The sequence below is a fragment of the Schistocerca cancellata genome, chromosome 4 (assembly GCF_023864275.1).
Source record: "Schistocerca cancellata isolate TAMUIC-IGC-003103 chromosome 4, iqSchCanc2.1, whole genome shotgun sequence".
Taxonomy (NCBI): Eukaryota; Metazoa; Arthropoda; class Insecta; order Orthoptera; family Acrididae; genus Schistocerca; species Schistocerca cancellata.
The window spans coordinates 605209574-605227641 of NC_064629.1; the positions used below are offsets into that span (position 1 = coordinate 605209574).

The 18068-nt window shown below is 40.8% G+C and overlaps 1 protein-coding gene across 1 annotated transcript in view; it reads left to right on the forward strand.

The window, feature by feature from the left end:
- LOC126184345 (potassium voltage-gated channel subfamily H member 2) overlaps positions 1-18068 on the forward strand; it is an 832502-nt gene that overhangs the window by 664067 nt on the left and 150367 nt on the right. The window contains exon 11 of the mRNA XM_049926724.1: positions 12912-13105. Coding sequence (XP_049782681.1) covers positions 12912-13105 — 194 coding nt within the window. The remainder of the gene's footprint in view (positions 1-12911; positions 13106-18068) is intronic.

Below are 18068 nucleotides of genomic sequence, written 5' to 3' on the forward strand. Positions count from 1 at the left end.
AACAGAGGGTGGAGCAACACCACCTTCCTTTTGCTCCATGCCACCCTGAGCCTTATAATGCTCCCTTCAGTGAGTGGGAATTTCTCAGTGTCCTTGTCGACTGTCCTGACACATCCCCTAGCCCAGATTGCATCCATTCACAAATGCTAAGACATCTGTCAGAGGGTTCCCAACACCACCTCCTTGCTGTCGCCAACCACATTTGGAGCAATGGCAAATTCCCATCACATTGGCGGGAAAGTATAATCATTCCAGTCCTCAAGCCTGGGAAGAACCCACTAGATGTTGACAGCTATCATCCCATCAGCCTCACCAACATTCTGTTCAAGCTGCTTGAATATACGGTGAGCCGGCAGTTGTGTTGGATCCTTGAGTCTCAGGAACTGCTGGCTCCGTCCCAGGGCAGTTTTCACCAAGGACACTCCACCATCGACAACTTGGTGTACCTGGAGTCTGCCATTCGATCAGCCTTTTCCCGGTGACAACACCTCATTGCCGTCTTTTTCGATCTCACAAAGGCCTACGATACCACTTGGCAATACCACATCCTTGCTACTCTGCATGAGTGGGGTCTTTGGGGCCCACTCCAGATTTTTATACAGAACGTTTTGTCACATTGCACTTTCAGAATTCGCATTGGTGCTTCCCATAGTGCACCCTATATACAAGAGAATGGGGGCCTGCAGGGTTCTGTCCTGAGTGTCCCACTCTTTTTAATTGCCATCAATGGTCTCTCGACACTTCCCCCTTACTACCTTTCCTCCAGGCCCCCTTCAGTACTCCTCCATGGTCCATACCTCGGCCACAACTTCAGCTGGACCTATTGCAAGGCCCCAAAGGCTCAGTTCCAACTGATGCCCTCTGTCAGCATTTTATCTCTCTTCACCCAGCAACCTTCATTTAGACCGCAGGCCATGTCAGTATACTGGGCAATGAACTTGCTGACCATCTGGCCAAACAGGCCACCAGTAAATCATCTCTGGAGATTGGCCTACCGGAGACCAATTTGTGAGCAGTCTTTTGCCACAAAGTTTTTTCAATCTGGGATACTGAGTGGCACACCCTGAGTACACCAAATAAACTCTGTGCTATCAAAGAGATGACGAATGTGTAGCGGTCATCCATGCGAGCCATTCTCAGGGAATCTGTTGTCCTTTGCCAGTACCGCATTGGCCATACATGGCTAACACATGGTCACCTCCTCTGTCACAAGGACCCACCTTGGTGTTACTGTGGCTCCCTTCTAACTGTCATCCATCTCTTGCTGGACTGCCAAATTTTAGCCGCTCTGAAGCGGACTTTTAACCTTCCCAGCACCCTACCTTTGGTGTTGGGCAATGACACCTCAGCAGCAGATTTAATTTTAGGTGTTATTCGTGAGGGTGTATCATACCATCTAAGGGTTAGCATATGACCTTCTCTCTGAGGTCTCCACCCTCCCTTCATTTTAACTCTGTCACCCTTTCTTTGCCTTTGTTTGTCTTTGTGTTCATCTTTTCTCTACATGTGTTCCTCTCGCTTTGTCTTTTTGGGTTGGACATTTTAATGTGTTGCAGAGTGGCTGGCTCATCATCTTTTATTCTTGTGATCAGCCAGCTCAGACTATGTACCTTATGGTTTTAATACCTTCTTCTACTTTTCCTCGTGGTGTATGTTTTCCTCGTTTTTTGTTCATTTCATTTGTTTTCTTTTTAGGTGTGGTTCCCCATTCCTTTCCCCCTTTTACTTTCTCAGACATACTTTGGGTGTTGTTTTATCTTGAGAGTTGTTTGCATCAGGAAAAAGGGACTGATGACCCTGTAGTTTTGTGCCCTTTATACCCCACACCAACCAACCTTGTCACCTTCAACCGTATCTGGTGTGATGGCATCTTTCCATCACAGTGGTGGGAGAGCACCATCATTCCAGTGTTCAAACCCAGTCAAAACCCACTCGATGTGGATAGTTACCAGCCCATCAGCCTCATCAACTTTCTTTGTAAGCTGCTAGAATGTATGGTGTGTCAGTGTTTGGGTTGGGTCTTGGAGTAACGTGACCTACTGGCTCCATGTCAGTGCGGCTTCCGCCAGGGTTGCTCTACCACTGATAATCTTGTGTCCCTCAAGTCTGCCATCTGAACAGCCTTTTCCAGATGCCAACATCTGGTTGCCACCTTTTTTGACTTACGTAAAGCATACAACACTACCTGGCGAAATCATATCCATGCCAGATTTTATGAGTGGGGTCTCTGGGACCCACTCCCAATTTTTATCCAAAACTTCCTGTCGCTCCATACTTTCCATGTCCAAGTCAGTGCCTCCCATAATTCCCCCCCCCCCCCCCACCCCACCATGTTCAGGAGAATGGCATTCCACAGGGCTCCGTATTTAGTGTATCTCTATTTTTAGTGGCCATTAACGGCCTAGCAGCAGCTGTAAGGCCATCTGTCTCACCTTCTCTGTATGCCGATAACTTCTGCATTTCGTACTGCTCCTCCAGTACTGGTGTTGCCGAGTGGCACCTACACTTAGCCATTCGCAAAGTGTAGTCATGGGCTGTAGCCCACGGCTTTCAGTTTTCAGCTGCGAAGTTGTGTGTCATGCATTTCTGTCGGTGTCCAGAGCCAGAACTTTACCTTCATGATGATCCACTCACTGTAGTGGAGACATATTGATTCTTAGGACTGGTTTTTGACACCCAATTGACTTGGCTACATATACATCTACATCTACATCTACATCTACATCCATACTCCCCAAGCCACCTGATGGTGTGTGGCGGAGGGTACCTTGAGTACCTGTATCAGTTCTCCCTTCTATTCCAGTCTCGCACTGTTCGTGGAAAGAAGGATTTTCGGTATGCCTCTGTGTGGGCTCTAATCTCTCTGATTTTATCCTCATGGTCTCTTTGCGAGATATACGTAGGAGGGAGCAATATACTGCTCGACTCTTCGGTGAAGGTATGTTCTCGAAACTTTGACAAAAGCCCGTACCGAGCTACTGAGCGTCTCTCCTGCAGAGTCTTCCACTGGAGTTTATCTATCATCTCCGTAACGCTTTTGCGATTACTAAATGATCCTGTAACGAAGCGCGCTGCTCTCCGTTGGATCTTCTCTATATCTTCTATCAACCCTATCTGGTACGGATCCCACACTGCTGAGCAGTATTCAAGCAGTGGGCAAACAAGCGTACTGTAACCTACTTCCTTTGTTTTCGGATTGCATTTCCTTAGGATTCTTCCAATGAATCTCAGTCTGGCATCTGCTTTACTGATGATCAACATTATATGATCATTCCATTTTAAATCACTCCTAATGCGTACTCCCAGATAATTTATGGTATTAACTGCTTCCAGTTGCTGACCTGCTATTTTGTAGCTAAATGATAAAGGATCTATCTTTCTGTGTATTCGCAGCACATTACACTTTTCTACATTGAGATTCAATTGCCATTCCCTGCACCATGCGTCAATTCGCTGCAGATCCTCCTGCATTTCAGTACAATTTTCCATTGTTACAACCTCTCGATACACCACAGCATCATTTGCAAAAAGCCTCAGTGAACTTCTGATGTCATCCACCAGGTCATTTATGTATATTGTGAATAGCAACGGTCCTATGACACTCCCCTGCGGCACACCTGAAATCACTCTTACTTCGGAGGACTTCTCTCCATTGAGAATGACATGCTGCGTCCTGTTATCTAGGAACTCCTCAATCCAATCACACAATTGGTCTGATAGTCCATATGCTCTTACTTTGTTCATTAAACGACTGTGGGGAACTGTATCGAACGCCTTGCAGAAGTCAAGAAACACGGCATCTACCTGTGAACCCGTGTCTATGGCCCTCTGAGTCTCGTGGATGGATAGCGCGAGCTGGGTTTCACATGACCGTCTTTTTCAAAACCCATGCTGATTCCTACAGAGTAGATTTCTAGTCTCCAGAAAAGTCATTATACTCGAACACAATACGTGTTCCAAAATTCTACAACTGATCGACGTTAGAGATATAGGTCTATAGTTCTGCACATCTGTTCGACGTCCCTTCTTGAAAACGGGGATGACCTGTGCCTTTTTCCAATCCTTTGGAATGCTACGCTCTTCTAGAGACCTACGGTACACCGCTGCAAGAAGGGGGGCAAGTTCCTTCACGTACTCTGTGTAAAATTGAACTGGTATCCCATCAGGTCCAGAGGCCTTTCCTCTTTTGAGCGATTTTAATTGTTTCTCTATCCCTCTGTTGTCTATTTTGATAACTACCATTTTGTCATCTGTGCGACAATCTAGAGAAGGAACTACAGTGCAATCTTCCTCTGTGAAACAACTTTGGAAAAAGACATTTAGTATTTCGGCCTTTAGTCTGTCATCCTCTGTTTCAGTACCATTTTGGTCACAGAGTGTCTGGACATTTTGTTTTGATCCACCTACCGCTTTGACATAAGACCAAAATTTCTTAGGATTTTCTGCTAAGTCAGTACATAGAACTTTACTTTCGAATTCATTGAACGCCTGTCGCATAGCCCTCCTCACACTACATTTCGCTCCATGTAATTTTTGTTTGTCTGCAAGGCTTTGGCTATGTTTATGTTTGCTGTGAAGTTCCCTTTGCTTCCACAGCAGTTTTCTAACTCGGTTGTTGTACCACGGTGGCTCTTTTCCATCTCTTACAATCTTGCTTGGCACATACTCATCTAACGCATAATGTACGACGGTTTTGAACTTTGTCCACTGATCCTCAACACTATCTGTACTTGAGACAAAACTTTTGTGTTGAGCCAACAGGTACTCTGAAATCTGCTTTTTGTCACTTTTTCTAAACAGAAAAATCTTCCTACCCTTTTTAATATTCCTATTTAAGGCTGAAATCATTGATGCCGTAACCGCTTTATGATCGCTGATTCCCTGTTCTGCGTTAACTTTTTCAAATAGTTCGGGTCTGTTTGTCACCAGAAGGTCTAATATGTTATCGCCACGACTCGGTTCTCTGTTTAACTGCTCAAGGTAGTTTTCAGATAAAGCACTTAAAAAAATTTCACTGGATTCTTTGTCCCTGCCACCCATTATGAACGTCTGAGTCTCCCAGTCTATATCCGGCAAATTAAAATCTCCACCCAGAACTATAACATGGTGGGGAAATCTACTCGAAATATTTCCCAAATTATCCTTCAGGTGCTCAGCCACAACAGCTGCTGAGCCAGGGGGCCTATAGAGACATCCAATTACCATGTCTGAGCCTGCTTTAACCGTGACCTTCTTCCAAATCATTTCACATTTCGGATCTCCCTGACCTTACCTTGGTCAGCTTAAGTGGAAGTGCTGGTACCACCTCAATGCCCTCTGTTGCCTGAGCAACACCAGCTGGGGTGCAGAGAGCTCTACGCTGCTGCAGCTCTACAGAGCCCTTGTTCAATCCTGCCTTGGCTATGGGAGTCTGGTTTATGGTTTGGCAGTGCCCTCAGCATTTCATTTACTTGACCCAGTGCACCACTGTGGCATTCGCCTAGCAACGGGAGCTTTTTGAACAAGTCAGGTGACCATTGTCCTGGTGGAGGCCAGAGTACCTCCATTGAAGGCTAGGAGTGCACAACTGCTTGCCAGTTACATTGATCATGTTCATAGTTCTCCTGCATATCCGAATTACAATATCCTTTTCCCAACTATGGCAGTTCATCTCCTGCATCAGTGACCCAGGTCAGGGCTTATGATTTTGGTTCACATCCAGTCACTTCTGTCTGAATTGGAGTCCTTCCCGTTACCACCTGTCCTCTAGGTCCATTCACATACAACTCCATGGTGTACACCTAGGCCGCAGAGTCTACTGGACCTTTTCCATGGCCCTAAGGATGCCATTAACCTTGCAGTTCTCCGCTATCTCTTCCTCTCAATTCTGGACATGTACCGGAACCATGAAGTGGTTTACACTGACGGCTCGATGGCTGATGGTCACATCGGCTTTGTGTATGTTCGTGGACATATTGAACAGCACTCCTTGCCAGATGACTGAAGTTTTCTCACTGCAGTACTGGCGGCCATATCTTGTGCTCTTGAGAACATCCACTCATGCCCTGGTGAGTCATTTCTTCTGTGTACTGACTCCTTGAACAACCTACAAATTATTGACCAGTGCTACCCTCACCATCCTTTGGTAGCATCCATTCAGGTGTCTATCTACGATCTGGAATGGTCCCATCATTCAGTGGTGTTCTTGTGGACCCCAGGACATGTCAGAATCCCAGGCAATGAACTTGCCAACAGGCTCGCCATCAGGCTATGCAGAAACCGCTTCTGGAGATGGGCATCTCCGAAACTGACCTGCGTTCTGTCTTATGCCACAGTTTTTTTTGGCTTTGGGACATGATATGGCATAACAGTATGTACAAAAACTGCATGTCTTTAAGAAGGCTATGAATGTGTGGAAGTTTCCATGTGGTCTTCTCGCAGGGAATCAGTTTCCTCTGCCAGCCCTGCATTGGCCATACGTGGCTAATACATGGTTACCTCCTCTGTCACAAGGACCCACCTCGGTGTCACTGTGACTCACAAATGATGGTTGTCCACCTCTTGCTGGACTGCCCACTTTTAGCTGCTCTGCAGCAGACTTTTAACCTTTCCAGCACCTTACCTTCAGTGTTGGATGACAATGCCTCAACAGCAGCTTTAGTTTTACATCTTACTCATGAGGTTGGGTTTTATCATTTGATCTAAGTTTTAGTGCATGTCCTTTGTCCCTCTGTGTCCTCCACCCTAGTGCTTTTAGGGTGGAGGTTTTAATATGTTGCTGAGTGGCTGGCTTCTTTTTTCCCCCATGGTCAGCCAGCCATGGTAATCTGCTGTCTTGTTTTGGTCTCTACTACATATTTCTTGCATGTCTCTGTGGTTTTCTTGTCCAATTTTGTCCATTTTAGTGTTTTTTGCTCTTCTGTGATTCTTCCAGCTGTGTTTTGTATGTCTCAGTTATTTTACTCCCGACATCGTGGAATTATTTTAATTGGAACGAGCGACCAATGATCCATCAGTATGGTCCCTCCCCCACTCTTTTAAACCAACCAATCATTCCTACTCTTGTGACCATCCCTGCTGTAAGACTTGCCCTATGAATCCTCTTACTACCATCTATACCAGCCCTTTAACTGGCAAAACATATACTATCAAAGTGAGAGCCACCTTTGAAATGACACGTCATATGCCAGCTATTATGTAAACACTGTTCGATCTCTTACATCGGCATGACCACCACCAAGTTATCAGTTAGGTTGAATGGGCATAGGCAGAGGGGGTATACTGGCAACACACAAGATCGTGTTGCAGAGAATGATCTACAACATGACAGTCATGACCTCAGTGCCGGTTTCACCACGCATGCCATCTGGATTCTTCCCCCAGACACCAGTTTCTCAGACCTCCACACATGGGAATGGTGTTACAACCTATCTTTTTTCTCACCATCCACCTGGCTTTAATTTACATTAATTTCTGTAGTCTCAGCATTTCTTCACAGTAACTATTCCTTTCTTCACTCCCTTTTAGTTTCCAAAATCTTTCATTTTCCGTCTTTTTTTTCACTGCCCTCTCCCACCTCTATTACATATGATATACTTAACTTTTCACTATTATTAACTTGTGCATGATGTTTTGGCAGTAATCTCTGTCTTGCATATTATCCTATCTTCCAGCTCCAAGTTCTCAAGTTTTCAAATCTCCTCCAGGGCAGTCCCAAACAACTGTTCATCCCACCCAGTGAGTCTCCCAGGTTCTTGGAAACTTTTCCAAACTGTACCCTTTTCGTAAACCTCACCAGCCCTTTTCCTTCATTCTTCTTTGTTCTCCTTCAACCCTTCTGCTAGAAGGAGGAGTCATTGGCTCATGTGTGTTCTCCTGCTGTGGCTGCTAGGTGAGTAGATTCTTTGTTCTACCAGTTACATTATATTTTCAAAAATTGGTTATTTTTGTTGATTTGTTACTGTTTTTTATAACATTTGTTGTCTTTATTCTGTGTCTACTTCAACCTTGACATATCTTCCATCAATCAATTAGTTCTCATGATGTATTCTGCTGGGGCATAGCACATTTTTACTGTAATAGTGACCAAAAGTAACACATTCTTTAACAGTTATTGAGGTCATCTTCCAGGTTCTGTAGCTAAAATAATTACTAATTAAAATAAAACACTGCTTTTGTATGTGCATTCTTCAAATGTTATATATAAATACACATTCAGCTATGCACACAGAGAGTAGCTGAGATGCAGTCCAAAAATTTGGAAAAACATGTTGTCATAGTTAAAAAAAATGTTTTAAATACACCATTACTAAGGAGCTGAAAGTAAATGGTGATACCTACTACTATGATGCTACATATCTGTACATAAGGGTCAGCATAACTGCTGATACCTCTGTGGTCTTGTGGAGTCCACAACATAAATTTCTGCCATCACCAGTCATTGTCATTCCAGATGGATTATATACCTGAATTCCCACACTTCACTAACCTTAGCCTGTATTTTGTAAACATCTGAGAGTTTTAAAGTAACTTCACTTTATTGCTGTCATATTTTATTGTTATTTATAAAATAATATAAACAGATTCAGATTTGCATAAAATGGTAGCATATATGTATCAAGTGTCACTGGAAACAAATTATTATGACAATTATAGTTTTTTAGAGTTGACTTTGAAGTTTCTGAAGTTTGTTTTATGTAGCTTTCAATTCATGAGACTGCAGACATGGCCAGTCTCTCACACACATTTTTATCAGTGATTTGTTAAAAAAATTACTGTGACAGAATCATTTTATAACAGACCGTTTAGAAATTTGAAAATTATATCATCTGTAACAATCTACTAGGATGTGATTGTTAAAACAGGAAACTGGCAAAACAACCATGACTGTGAAAATAATGTGAACCAGTAATCAATGTACTCTCAGGCACACCTGTGGAACTTCACATGTACTGCAAAAATGGGAGGCAGCTATTTGCCATGTTAGGACCACCTTAATATGTCATAGTTATGTGGAGGTTTGTCTGTTATATTTCCTTTCAATCTTCTTTGATTATTACCATTCAATCAACATGCACACTGCAGTCCACAGATATGAGAAAAGCCTCCAATCACTACGACAGTGATAAAAGACACACAGTTTTGTTAAAATTCTTAGGCTTGTTAACAATATATGTTTTATGCCATTACATTACTGAATAAACTAATTGTTGTAATTTGGACACTCAACACAACCAAGTTGTTGTTATAAATTTATTAGACTGTGGCTTGGATGCCAATCACCATAACATACAGTGAACGTAATAAGGCAAAAGTATACAAGTAGTAGTAACATGATAATTGAACACAACTGTATCCAGCAGGGTTTAAATAGGTACTTGCCCATGGCAGGCTCTATTGGAAGTTCACAATATTGCTCTTTCATGGCACACTCTCATGGACAACAGCACACTTCTAATGCATGTGGCTTTCAAGTATGACCTTATTACTGCATTCCTCTTCACTTGAGGAACAGCTTGGATTTGCAAGATGTCCATGGCATCTTCCTCCATGGGCGTTGAAGTCTGCCTTCTCATGTCAATCCATATAGTAGGATGGGTTACATCAGTGTGAGGTCCATGTCCATGACAGGTCCAGGGTCTGGTTGTGCTGGTGCTCCCTCTGTTGGTGCCTGAGGTGAAGGAGACAGCTCTGGTGTGGACAACAGCTGCATCGGTTCTGGTATCGGTATTGGAGAAGCTGTGCCAAGTTTGTCCACTGGTGATGGGGGACCCCTTGTATGTCATGGGAGGGAACCAGCCACATCAGGTGATCCATCAAGCAACGGAGACTTGCGTGGCTACATCGGCGTCCTGGTGAAGGTTGTCCTGTCGTCCACTTGTAGGAACAACTGGTCATAATGACTTGCACAGAGGCCTTCCTCTGTACAGATGTTGCAGAGATAGTGGCCGCAGCATCAGGAGATGATGGTGGGAATCCATTTGGCATGGCAACCAAACCCACATCTCTAGACAGCCACCCCAGCTGAAACGGGACAATGGCTGCACAGGTTGACATCCCTGGTCAGGCTGCAGGAGATTCTGGAGCATCTGGGGTTAACACCTGTGGAGCAGTATGGTGGGGCTGTTGTTGTCAAATGGCATGAACTTATAGGGAGACAGAAATTGATCTAAGGCACCGCCGGACAGGGACCGAGTCATGTACTTTTTCATTTGCATTTTGAATGTTCTAACTAACCTCTCAGCCTCACTGTTGGACTGTGGGTGGAAGGGCAGGGCGAAAATATCATCAAGGTAGATGGCACAGCCAGCCAAAGACCTCATGAGTTCTTGAAGAAACTGTTGGAAAATTGCTGGGTTGCTGTCCATGCTAAATGGTAACCACAAGTATTGATACAGCCCAAAATGCATGTTAATGACCAAGAGCCATTGAAAGTCAGCATCTACAGGAAGCTACAAATATGCTTCAGAGAGGTTGATCTTAGAAAAATACTGACAACCAGCCAGCTTAGCCAAACATTTGTCATGGCAAGGCAAGGGATATGTGTCAGTGATAGAGTGATCTTTGACAGAAACTTTTAAATTGTCACAAAGGTGTAAAATTCCTAACAGCTTCTTGACGGTGGCTGAGGGAGTAGCCCATTTGCTGGAAGGGATTGGTTGGACAGCCCTGGAGGCTGTGAGGTAGTTGAGCTCCACCTTGACTTGATCACAGAGCACCATCGGCACTGGGTGAACCCGAAAGAAACGGTCTCTGACCGAAGGTTTGATGATGATGTGCACTTTGAAATTATTGGCACAACCCAAATCCCCAGAAAACAGGGGGTAAAATTCAGAGAATAAAGAGTCAAGTTGTGTACAAGACACTTGATCAGAGATAAGATTAATTTCATCAGAAATAATAAACCCAAAAATGATAATGGCGTCCACACCAAACAAATTCTCAGTGCTTGCATTGTTCACCACCAGAACAGTCAGTTGATGAACCACAGATTTATATGTGATTGGGGCCTAGAAACTACCTAATATCACAATGCTTTGTTTATTGTGGCTGACTAATGTACATGATACTGGCACTGAAGGAGGAGAACCCAAGTCCATGTATGTTTGCAAGTTTAGTAATAACACAGCAACACCAGTGTCGACTTGTGTATGCAAAACCTTCTGATAAACCTTGACTTCAATAAAAGGTTTATTGGATGCAATATAGATTGCCAATACACTGTTGGCATTCATGTCAGTCCCTGCAATAGGCTGTTGGAATTTTGCATTACAAACAGGAGCAATGTGGCCCATTTTGTTGCACTAGCAGCAAACGGTCCACCGCTTTGGATAATCTGGTTATCATGAGTGACAAAACATGAGGGACAAGAGGGAAGCAAGGAGCACTTGCATTTTTATTCATTGCTGGGTTTGCTGTGCTGTTGCAGCTGTGGCTGCTGCAGTGAGATGGGCTGGCTGCTGTGATATTTTGCTCATTTGCGGATCACTGCCACCTGGACTGTGAACAGTCCAAAAAATACAGGGGGAAGTGGGTTGAACGTCTGCAATGTTGCACCACAATTCAATTTGACTAACCACAGCTCTTGAAACCTCAAATGATTGTGCAATAGTCAGAACATCGGAGAGGGAGGGTTTTTCATACTGAAGGACCTGGTCATGAACCTCCAAATTGGGGGCTGACCGAATGATTGCATTATGAACTATTTTGTTGGCATATGACTCCTTATGTATGTCAGTAACAAAGTGACAATGATGGCTTAAACCGTGAAGTTCAGCTGCCCAAGTATTATAGGAATTTTCTGGTTTCTTAAAACATAATTAGAACTCAACTCGAACGGCAATGAGGTACATCCATATACAGTAGTATTTCAAAAGAAGGTTGCATATGTTATCAAAAAACAGTGAAGATGGGTCCTACAGAGGGGCCAGTTGGCAAAGGAGTTGATACAGGTGAGGCAACAACCAAGACAAAAAGAAAGCATACCACAAGGTGACATCAGTCAAACCAAACACATGAAAATGCTGCCGCAACCATTTTTTGTTGGCTTCCCATTCTTCGAAAGACTCTTCGTAAGCCAGAAATAGGGGGTAAATGACTGGGGTAGCAAGATTGAGATGGACCTGAACTTACCAAAACAGCAGCAAACATTTGCAATACCTGGGTTTGATTGTGTTCAGCTCTAGCGAACAGCTCCTGCTGTTGATTGAAATGCTGCAACACCACAGTAAGAACCCTTTGCTGACTAACCAGCTGGCATAAAATCTCATCAGTAGCACGTCAGACATTGTAGATGCAGCGGAGGACCAACCAGAGACTGAAAACTGTGCGGAGAATGATCTCACACTTGCTTCACTTGTATTGTAATTTGGACACACAACACTACCTAGAATGTTAGTACAACTTTGTTAGACTTTGGCTTGTATGCCAATCACCATAACATACACTGAACACAATAAGATAAGGCAAATTTATGCAAGCAATAATAAGATGATTACTGAGCACAAGTGTAGTTCGCCGGGGTTTAAACAGGCATTCGCCTGTGGCAGGCCCAATCGGATGTTCACAGTACTGCTCTTGTGCAGCACACTCTCACGGATGACAACATACTGCTAATGTGTGTGGCTTTCAAGTGTGTGCACATTACTTCACAAACACATATGTAAAAACACAAATGTCCCTGTTTGAGACCCAGTCTGGCACAAAGTTGTAATGTGCCAGAAAGTTTTGTATCAGTGCACATTTCACTGCAGAGTGAAAATTCATTCTGGAAATACATAGCTGTTCAAATATATAATGTAATACATTATGTGAAGTGACTTATAATACTGAACTTCCTCTATAAACATTTTTACTATTATGAAATATGATTAAGATTACTGAGTAATGGCCAAATTACTTGAGATAGTGAAAAGTGTTTTCTCTTTTTACAGGAAAGGATGATATTTTTGGGGAAAATCCATGTATTCACCCAACACTGGGCAAGTCATCATGTAATGTGCGAGCCCTTACCTATTGCGATCTGCATAAAATTCACCGTGATGACCTTTTAGACGTACTAGAGTTATATCCTGAGTTTTATAACTCATTTTCTAACAATCTTGAAATTACATTTAATATGAGAGATGTAAGTAAATTTGTGTATCAGGTTTCCTATGATCTTTTAACATGCAAAAATGTTTTTATTTTGCTGCTTAATTTATAAAATATTGTAGTCACAATCTTTATGAAATATTATCTTGAATTTTATGTAGGAACTAAATACATGTGAGTACTGAATAGTAGTAGTTCCAGAACAATGATTATGCCCATCCACAGTGAAAAGTGCAAAAAGTGTTAACAGTCTAACAAAATGACTAAATAAAAGTAAGAGGGCAGGGTGAAGTGCAAGGCTTGACTTAAAGATGATATGGATATAAGTGCAACTTAGTTTTTGTAATGTAGTTACACACTGCTTAGTAATGTAAGTAAATTGTCAACTTGCTCTGCCAATATATTTTATTTTGAAATTAGTCATGTGGATATTTTGATCAAATTAATGAAATGGACGACTGTTCAATCTTAAAATTCTGTGTCTAACTTATCAGTGTAAAGCCGTTGAAACTTCATAGAGGTGTATGAAGTGTTTCCTTCTTCATTTCTAATAAACAGTAAATTTTCCACTGGATTCAAATGTTGTTGTTCTTCTTTCAAAGATACTGAATGAAAGTGTGTTTCAAATTAGCAACCGCAAATGATATATTAAGCGGTTTTTAGATTATCTTAAAAATAATCAAATGCGTTTTGTACACCGATCTGGTACCATGGATAAAATGTTCATCCACTGCTTTAGGCCAGAAAAAATACAGCAATCATTTCTGTGGATGAAAGCTAGTAGCCCTTCGCCAAGAAAGGTTAAGCCCATTTTATTGATTCAAAAGATTCTGACTCATGTTTCCTTGGATGGAAAAGGGCTTCTTTTTGTTCATTATTAACTTGCCTAAAATATGTCTTCATGGGAATTCATCAACTGTAACTTCAGTTAATATGGGTGATGTGTGTTACAGTTCTTTGCTACAGTTTATCTGTAGAAAAAATTCAAATTTAGGGTGCTGGAGAAATAAGTGTACCTCACCAGCATGTATAGCCGCCTAGTGTTATTGTGGCTCTGTGTCTTGGTGTTCAGGTTGTGGGTGTGTTTATTCTTTGACATTCTGCATTTCTTAGAGAAGTCACCAGTTGATTACTTACACCTCCCCCAGAAGTAAAGTATTTTGGCCATCTGGTTGAGTCTTATATTGATAAATCCCAAAGTAGGTGCACAATGAGATCAGATGCTTGATTTTGCTCACTTTGTTAGTGAGCAACTGAAAAATTTTCAGAGGTTTTTCAGGAATACCTTCTGAGTATTTTAGTATAAGAGGCCCATGGTCTCCAGTGGCTCATTACAGAGTTATTGCATTTTGCTTGGGTTCTTGCCCCATTTAGCTCTGTATCTGTATTGCAATGAAAAATGTGCACAACAGTGAAAATATGGACTTCATTTATCTGCATATGAAAGCTTCATACTGCTTTAAAATAGCCAGGTTGGATATAACTGTTTTGATGAACTATAAGAAACAACAGAATTTTGTAATTCTTCAGGCTTTGCCAGTGAGGCATTGTCTTGTTGAACAATCAGGTTATTGCTAGTTTTTCGCATCTTTCTTATAGGTGCAGACAGCACCTGAAGAAGACTGTGAGTTATGCAATTGAATCAATGTGCAGGAAAGACATGAATAAACAGCAGAAGTCTGATTGTTCAACATGACAGTAGACTTTTGGATTACAAAAAATACTGCTAGTTGCAAATTTATAAAAATAACATCGATATTAGTTGTCTTCTGCAATGTGAATCCCTTTGTTTACATGAGTGAGTGATATATTGCAAATTAGAGTGAATTACATGAAGTTATTATTTAGTGCAGTAATTAATAAATGAAGTATTATTTTGCACAGAATAATTAAAGTAACAAAATTATGTAGTCAGAGTTTGAAATCTGACAGTAATTGTGACAGAATTTACAATGAAAAGTGGCAACCTCTTGGAACTTTAAATTCAATTAACATAGAAGCTAATTAATTTCAGGAAAGATAAAATGTGTTACTGTAGAGTTGGAGTATTGTACTATTGAATGGCACAAGTCATTATATTGAAAAATGTGTATGAACTCATACAAAATGTGCAGAGCCATACTGTATGAATATTTCCAATTAATGATACTCTCTAATTAATATGCTCTCCCGTCAAACTAATTATACCAGTAGCTTCAGAATAACTGACTGAATGATTGAGGTAATAGTTACATTGAGCTATGCCTGGCTATGAACTTAAAGTTTTCATATATCTACTAAACATTAATCAAACGTCTATTTTAATAAACAAATTAATTTTGGAAAGAAAGTTAATTAATGGGGGAGGGGACATAACAGATTGGTGATAGCCAACTTTCTACATCTCGGATGGTATGTGGAGTGTGTCTCATCTGAAAACAAACAACTTGCTTTAGCTAAAGGTATTTGCTATTGACAATAGTAGTGCCCACTTTACTGTTCACACTTAAGCTTGCTTTTAGTACAACTCAGTTCTGTCTCAGGTTTGTTTTTCTGTCAGTTAATCTGTATGTTAAATGCAAAGCTGTCAGATAGGTTTGTCCATGAAAAGTTGGCTCATATGCACCTTGTGTATGGGGTCCCTGAATGCAATGTAAGAGTGGTACAACAATGGTATTCTGAGCTGTTCCTGCAGTGACAGCAGCCACTTTTGCATCTGAGGGTTGTTACATTGCTTTGTTTTATGTGTTGTACATTGTGGTGATAGCATATTACAGGCCTTGTTTTCTGTTGTGGAGATATTTTCATAAAAACAGAGGTGATCAGGAAAACAAATTGAGTAAGTCATCATCATGTTATTACCCCATAACAAGCTGCTGGAGACTGTAGATCACTAATACCAGATTACTCAGAAGGGATCCCTGAACAAACTCTGAAAGTTTGTCAGTACAGTTCTAGTTCACTCTGTACATTGACACCATCCCCCTAATGAGTATGTGCCTTGCAAACAACGAAGCAATATCTAGTAAATACTGCACAAGTTCTCTAGGCCAACTGGATGAAAAAGAAGTGGAAACAAGTCTGAACTGCAAAAGATGGAATTAATTGGGACAATGGACAAAAGTAATTTGGTATTGGCATAACTAGGGATTTTGGATACAAATTTTTGGAACATCCACCATATTCGTCAGAGATGGCATCCATTGACTTCCGTTTATCCTTGTATTTAACAAAATTTCTGGCTGTAAAACATGTTAAGGCTGATGAATAGAATATGGCAGATATAGCTGGGCATTTTGCAGACTGCTTAAAAATCCTACTTCAGGATGGAATCTACCAACTGGAAAAGTGTTTACAAAGTGTATTGGCTTACAAGGGAATTAAATGTAACAAATAACTATATTTTTGACTTAAACAAATAACAATCTTTAAACATTTTGCTCTTGATGTATGTATAAAGTGTATCTTTTCAGCTTCCAATAATGACCTATAGTACCAATGTTAAAGCAATGTCAAAATAAGTCAGATGGCTATCCTTTTCAAATTTAATATTATTTGTGATTTGTGTCATTCCTTTTTTTGTGTTAGTTACCTACACTGTTATGGACATTGTAAAACAATTAAAATGGCAGAGATTTTCTACCCGTCACTTTCCAAGAATTTAGAGAATATTAGGAATTATATCACAAAACTCAAACTGCTGCAGTACAAATATCAAAAAATCCTAAAAATTAAGATATGCAGATATGATCAGGGCAGATTTGGCTATCAGAAGTGCACTGAGTGAAATTCCAGTTACTCTTGACTCTCTCAGAGTCATTCTACAGGTCCTCTTCCAAAATTCTAAGAAGTTGTAGTCATATGTTAAGACTCTGTGACACAAAATTTATTGTACAACGGGAAGTCAGTGACTTGGAAGATCAAAGTGACAATAATCAAAATTGAAACCAAAATGTTATTTCTATTTTCGAATTCCCCTTTCCAAAGGAAAATCTTGAAATACTGCATCTATAAAATTACTGTAGTTTTGCTAAGGATTGAATAACCCAGATTCACCTGTAAGAGAAAACCAGTCAGCAGAACAAGGAAAATTTAGCAATGGCATTTCAGTAGTGAAATATCTACATATAATGAGTCAAATGATGAGAAATATCGAAAATCCTTGTCAGTATACAATGGCCTCTGATTCTATGTTCCATAAAACAATATTTGGTTGTTTAAAATGACAAAATATGGTTAAAATTTATATTGACATATCTATATTGCAGATGACATTAAACTGGAGGAAAATTACACAAAACTTAAGGATGAGTGAAGCAAGGAGATCCATTTCCAGTCAAATAACTTTAATTTTCAAAATTTTCACTTAGGAGCCTAGATTTGATGAAAAAACACCCAAAAGCAGAAAATAAATTCAATCATGTGAGATTTTTAGATGACACTGTGCTGTTTGCAGTTGACTTATATCAGCTATATGAGGTATTCCAAGAACTTAGTGAAGTGAATAAGAATTCTGGGATATATGTTAACGACATTAATACAAAGCTAACAATAAATTTCTTTGATGATATGGCAGTAATGCTTATGTCTCTTGAATGCATGTCATAAAGTACATAATGTGGATAGGTTTCGTGAGTTAGTGACAGTTAAAATCTCTCTGCCTAAAGAAAAAAGTCCATAGATTATGTGTGAATCCTATATTCTCATATGTCTTGCAGACTTGGACTTGAGTGCAAAATCAGGAAAACAAAGTAATGGAGATATTTAGGTCACTGGAAAGAAACTTGCTAATTGCAAATTGGGAGATATAATTAGAAATAATACATAGGAAATAGAACTAGGGTAAATAATGGATTGACCTAAATTAAAACACTGAAACTGCAATAGTCAGGACTTCCACTGAAAAGCCAGATCACAAAGGGTGAAAATTTACTTTTGAATGGATGTACTTGCTGGGAAAGAGAAGAAATGGAGAGAAGATGTAGACATGGTCAGAGGATTTGTGAAGGATTTCCATG